Source organism: Halyomorpha halys, unplaced genomic scaffold (assembly GCF_000696795.3).
Source record: "Halyomorpha halys isolate HHAL.00 unplaced genomic scaffold, Hhal_1.1 Scaffold302.1, whole genome shotgun sequence".
Classification (NCBI taxonomy): Eukaryota; Metazoa; Arthropoda; class Insecta; order Hemiptera; family Pentatomidae; genus Halyomorpha; species Halyomorpha halys.
In genome coordinates, this window is record NW_027110436.1 from 1,373,906 (window position 1) to 1,379,998 (window position 6,093).

Below are 6,093 nucleotides of genomic sequence, written 5' to 3' on the forward strand. Positions count from 1 at the left end.
CTCGTTTCTAACCTTGCTTCCTCTTCCATTCCTGGCAATCCTCCGAGGCGCCTGAAAAGAAGATGGCCTCGTGACCTTATATTGTTAACTGTTTTTAGAGTTCTACTACTGGGTAGTTTCTCTACATCCTGTATCAAATCATTATGTCATTATGATCAAATTTACTGGTTGTATTTTTTATACAGTTGTAAATATCAATAAATAAATAAAAATAAAATATCTATCTGTTTCTATTACCCTTTTCATTTACTGTTTACATCCTTTAACTTTTCTTATTATATTTTACTTTTCATTGTATACCCCTGTTATTTTCCACTTGTTTTTTTTCTTTTTTTTTGTAACTATGTCAAGTGTTTATATCTTTTTTAGCCTCAATAAAAATAGTATAAGCATTTACTATTTGAGTTTTTTTGACCGCACCCGGACCATACTCCATTTACAAAAGGATTATGTTGCATACAATTTAATTAAGAATACAAAAGTTAAGAGAAGAGGATTCTAAATATTAACTGTGAGTCCCTAGTTTACTACTCCACCCATCACATCAGTCCGAATGGTTGTCATTGTTGGTTAAAGGTCGGGAATGAATAAATATGAACGGTCGTTCGCATTCCTGGCTACCTCCTTCATATTCACTTACGGTCAAGCATTTGTATATATGTAAAAAGGTAATAATTTAAACTAGAATAAGTTTTTAAATTTTTTTAAGAAGGAAGAAAATAATGTGACAGTCGCAAAAAACTGAATTTTCTTTGGAGTAGAAAAGTTCGTTTTGTTATTAAGCATTTCAATTATTACAATTCTATATAATCAATTACAATTCTACGAATTTTACTGCAGCATCTGGTTTTGGAGATAACAGGAAATAGTCGATTTCATGCAGACTTTTACTCTGATTATCTTTAGGTAATATTTTGTACTTTAGAAGAATAAATGCAACTGTAGTCTTCACAAATAGGGTAGCATATTTCAAACCTAAACAGAAAAACGCAACAAATTAATATTCAAAGTGTATTTAAGATACCATTTTAAAATATGTGGTGTATTGTGTGTGATGTGTGAGGTGGCACTACCCGCAAGAGATTATTTTATATTTTTAGCGTTTCTTCAAATGTGGTATTTTAAAATAAAAGGGAATAGTAATAATTTAATAATAAATTTAATTGATAATAATAAATATTGTTATAATAATAAATTTGATTTGTTAAATATATTATAAATGTATCTTTTATAGTTTGGTTTGTACATATAGAGTCCGCCAAAAAAAAAAACCAATTGTGGTGGTTCTTACTCAAAATAACTCTCAGTAACACTTATTAACTTATAACTTTTATTAAGAACAGGACAAAATGAACGACTTACACTGTATGTCTTGAAAATGAGATCGATATTGTTCACACACATGTGTTATTTTTGGCGGACTCTAAAGTACCAACTAAACAATAAAAGATAAATTTATAATACAATTAACAAGTTAAATTTATTATTATAACAACATCTATAATTATTAATTAAATTATTATTATTTACTTTTAATTTTAAAATATTACATTTCAAGAAAAACTAAAAATTTAAAATAATGTCTTGCGGATTGTGCCTGTGTAATGTGTATTTGCATAGGAATTTATTGATATGAATTTATAATTTATCAATATATATTTTTGTTATATAAAAAGTTATGGAATTTCTTACCCACACAAATTCGTGGCCCTTCACCGAAACCTAAAAATGTGTACTTCGGCCTTGATTCCTTATTTATTTCTGAAAACCTCTCTGGATCAAATTTTTCTGGATCGTGATAATATTCTGGATCATAATGGATAGCGAGAGGAGAAATAAATACTTTAGTTCCCTTAGAAATTTGTACACCTTCTATCAGTGTATCTTTAGTACACAATCGGGACACTATCGTCACTGGAGAGTGCATTCTCAAAGCTTCTGTAAAAATAATGACCAAACTCAATTAAAAATTCATAGAACGTATAAATTAAATTCAGGTAAAAAGTCTCTGAGGGAGGACCTAGCCAGTCTAGAAGTTTCTCTCCATAAAACGCCGAAAGACACGGTAGAGAGATGAATATAAGATTAAAAAAAGAAGAAAAAATGTGTTCAGCTTGTAAGCCGCCTTACCATCAAACACCATTTGTAAATAGGCGATGGAATGTATTTTATCAGAGTCAAAATCCTCAGATTTCTTTCCAACCAAGAAGATTTCTCTTCTAAGTTTTTCTTGGACGTCTTGATTGTTGGCTAACTCCAATAATATAAAGGATAAAACAACTGAAGAAGTAATTGTACTGTCCATAAAAAAGGTTGCGCAATGAGCGGACATTTCCGAGTCCGAGTAAGCTGAAATTAAGAAAAATATCGTTATTAATAAATTAAATTAGAAAAAAACTTGACTCATAGATATATAAATTGAACCTTTATCGCCTTGCTCTATCTTCTTTTTGTTTAACTTTATTATTGTATCAAATAAATCACCTCGTGTGATTTTATTACTCTGTCGATAATCAATATTGGTTTTAGTCATGGAAATAAAAAAATCTTCTGCTTCCTTTGAAGTCATTCTGTAAACATGCGAAGTAAGTATACATAAATTAATAAATTGGGAAGACAGTCCAGGTGGCGGTCAGTACAGAAACAAAATATTAGAAAAACTATTTAATGTTCATCAACGTTTGACCCCTTTATTTTATGTTTACGGATAGCTAAATCATAACTGTAAATCTGAACTGATATTCTCCAGAGGGGTAATTATTTACAGTTTCTTAAAGGTTGTCATTACAAAGTATGGAGCTTTACGAATTGTGAGTGTTGAATAAACTTTCGTCCAATTATAGACGTTTTCGCTGGTTTAAACTTATCAAATATATACAAATATATATAAAAAAATCTTATAATATAACAGCCATTACAGTAAAATACTTAGCCGTATATTCACCGTCATAGTATCTGCGTCGAGACACAATAGAAATTTATTAAAACATTTTAGAACCAAAATCTATTCTAATAATATTAATAAATTCAAAATATAATAATAAAATTAATAAAAATAAATATTAGTGTTAAAATTCAACAATAAATATAGGAGGTCAAGGTGCAGCCCTGTTGGAAAGGCAATCAACCTGGTAAAATTTATATTTGTAATGTTCCCACAAATTAATCATAAACATGCCTCCTCCTAAATATTGTATCAAAAAAAAATTAAATAAATTGTTGATAATAAGTAGCATTGACTGCGCAAGTCCAGCGCACAACCCCTTTGATGCCGCAACCCGTATGTCAAAGGGGGTGAGAAACGATGAGGTGAAGAAAGATGTGTTGGTTATGAGTATGGTTCCCAAAAACCTTACGTTTCACAGCTAATGCCGGGTCTTATTTAATTCAGGTAAATTTTTAGATTATATTCCGTACACGGAACTTTAAACTTGGATGGAGGTTCAAAACGCCTATTTCTGTAGAGGATGCATACATAATGTATGTTATCATGTGCGATAATATTAAATTGTTATTATACGATAGATATGTTTTGCCAAATAATAATTTTTATTTATTTTTGGTTAACTGCCCCCTCTCCAAAGCTTTTGGCAACGTAACGAAGTTTTTTGGATCGTCATAATGTTTGCATTAAAATTTTATTGTTATGGCCATACACGCATATGAAAAAGACATTTTAGTATTGTAGTCATAATAAATTCATTTTTTAAAGTTTCTATGTTATCAAAATCCATATATCGTTTGCGTGCACTAGGATTGATGTTTCTTTTCGTTTAAAAAACCGTATTAATTAGTACAATCCAATAATCCAACAAGTATAAGTTGCAGACAGAATCTTAGTGAAGTAGCTATCGTCAGTTTCAATATTCTAAATTTCAGATTTGTTTAAATAGGACAGTAATAATAGCTTATTTATGCCACTATGAGCTAACAAATGCCTTATTTATACCTAACAGGGGTCATATTATTTTTTGTTTCATATGCTCTGTCAGGGCTTATAATTATCGTTGGTTCCAGTTTGAGATTGGAAGGTTAGCTGTAATTTATAAATTATATTTTTAGAGAACTTTCAAAACTTTGCCAAAAACAAAATGATACTAAGTAAACTATCGTTGTTATTGATCTTAGTAATAAATTTAATTTCTTTCCAGATTGCAAAAATAACTTAGAAAAACTTTCAAAATATTCTGTATAAAATAAAATGATGTAACTAATTTTACAGATTCCTGCTAAATTTTTCGGATCCAAATTTTTAGTTCCTCGGTATCAAAGGTAGAGAATCCTTGTATTCCTACAGGAAATAATGAGCTATTAATAGTTGACCATATATTAATATGAGAATAAGATGGTCGGGGGTACGATCAGCAAAAAACAAACACAAATAAATAAAAGCTTATTTATATATTACTCCGATTTGACCTGAATTTAAGGGCTAAAAAAGAAAAAATAATCACCATCACTCAGAGAAACATAAAAATAAAGGAAAATAATATACAAATAAATTTGGAAAGATTTATAACAATGAACTAAGTAGAATGTAGCTGATTAATAACAATAGAAGTAGATAGTAGCTGATTGATAACAACAGAAGATGAAATATAATATTATAGAAGTAAGAATGATACAAAATAAATTATGAAAAATTAAAAAACAGAATTTGTTGAAGAAATAAAGGAATAAGCATAATAATTGGTGCGGAAGAAAATGTAAATTATGAGTCATGAAAATAACCTAATAAGATATGTAAGAAGTATATAAAATAATAAAAACAATTTAAATCAACATAATGAAATGTTTAAAAAAAAAGTTATATATTTGATAAAATATGCTAGAAAAAAAAGTTACAATAAAAGATAAAGAATGTACAGTAATATAGATGAGTAGAAGAAATAGGCTAAAATAGTGAGTTGATGTAAGTATTTTTGTGAAAATGGACAAAATCGAGTATCGAGCTCTCATTAAATATTAGTTTTAGAAAGGCAATACACCTACGCAAATCAAAGATGAGTTGGATTCTGTGTATGGAGACTCTGCAGCATTATTTACCACAGTGAAATTTTGGGCAGCTGAATTTAAACGTGGCCGTAAGAGATTGGGAGACGATGAACGTTCGGGACGTCCAAAAACTGCAACTAGCGACGAAAACATCGCCAAAGATCACCACATGATGCTAGGCGAACGCCGAATTAAAGTGAGAGAGATAGCAGAAGTTATGAACATGTCAAAAGAACGTGTTGGCTCCGTATTAAATCAACATTTAGATATGAGAAAGCTGTCCGCACGTTGGGTAGCGGGTTTGCTCACTTTAGACCAAAAATGTGTTTTAATGGACATTTCCAATGCTCTGTTAGCGCAGTTTAGGTGCAATAAATTCGAGTTTTGCCACCAATTAATTACTGCAGATGAAACTTGGATACACCATTACACGTCCGAAACAAAAATAAAGTCCAAACAGTAGACTGCAAAGGGAGAACTGGCTCCAAAAAATCTAGAAACTGTGATGGCGACTGCTTTTAGGGATAGCCATGGAGTTATTTTAATCTACTATGTTCAAAAAGGATAAACCATTACAGGAGCGTACTACGCATCATTACTTGACAAGCTGAAGGCAGAACTTGCGGGAAAATGGCCACATTTACAGAAAAAGGAAATCCTGTTTGACCAAGATAACGCACCGTCTCACAACTCAGCGGTTGCCATGACGAAAATACACGAATTACGGTTTGAACTTCTTGACCATCCGCCTTACTCACCGGACCAGCCCCAAGTGACTTCTTATTGTTCCCTCATCTAAAAATTGCGCTTGGAGGACAGAGCTTTTCGTCTAATGAACAGGCAATTACCTTCGTGAACAATTATTTTGCAGAGAAAAACGCCAAGTACTTTTTGGACGGGTTACAGAGATCGGAGCATAGCTGGAAGAAGTGTGTAAAATTACAATGTTGAAAAATAAAAAAAAAAAGAAATCAGAAAAAATGTCTCTTATTTTGTTAGACGAGAAACTATTGAAACCACCCTCCTATAGGAAACAAAGTAAGTAAGAGATATTAGAAACGAGAGGAAAACTTACATGTTCCAGCAGAATTCTTACTT

At 30.9% G+C, this 6,093-nt stretch overlaps 1 protein-coding gene across 1 annotated transcript in view; it reads right to left on the minus strand.

Annotated features, from left to right (window-relative positions):
• Positions 1-742: 742 nt before the first annotated feature.
• Positions 743-6,093, minus strand: part of LOC106680992 (probable cytochrome P450 6a17) — a 13,480-nt gene continuing 8,129 nt past the window's right edge. Inside the window, exons 6-9 of the mRNA XM_014421076.1 lie at positions 2,425-2,570; positions 2,131-2,349; positions 1,693-1,938; positions 743-975 (exon numbers count right to left, since the gene is read on the minus strand). Coding sequence (XP_014276562.1) covers positions 815-975; positions 1,693-1,938; positions 2,131-2,349; positions 2,425-2,570 — 772 coding nt within the window. The 3' untranslated portion in view covers positions 743-814. The remainder of the gene's footprint in view (positions 976-1,692; positions 1,939-2,130; positions 2,350-2,424; positions 2,571-6,093) is intronic.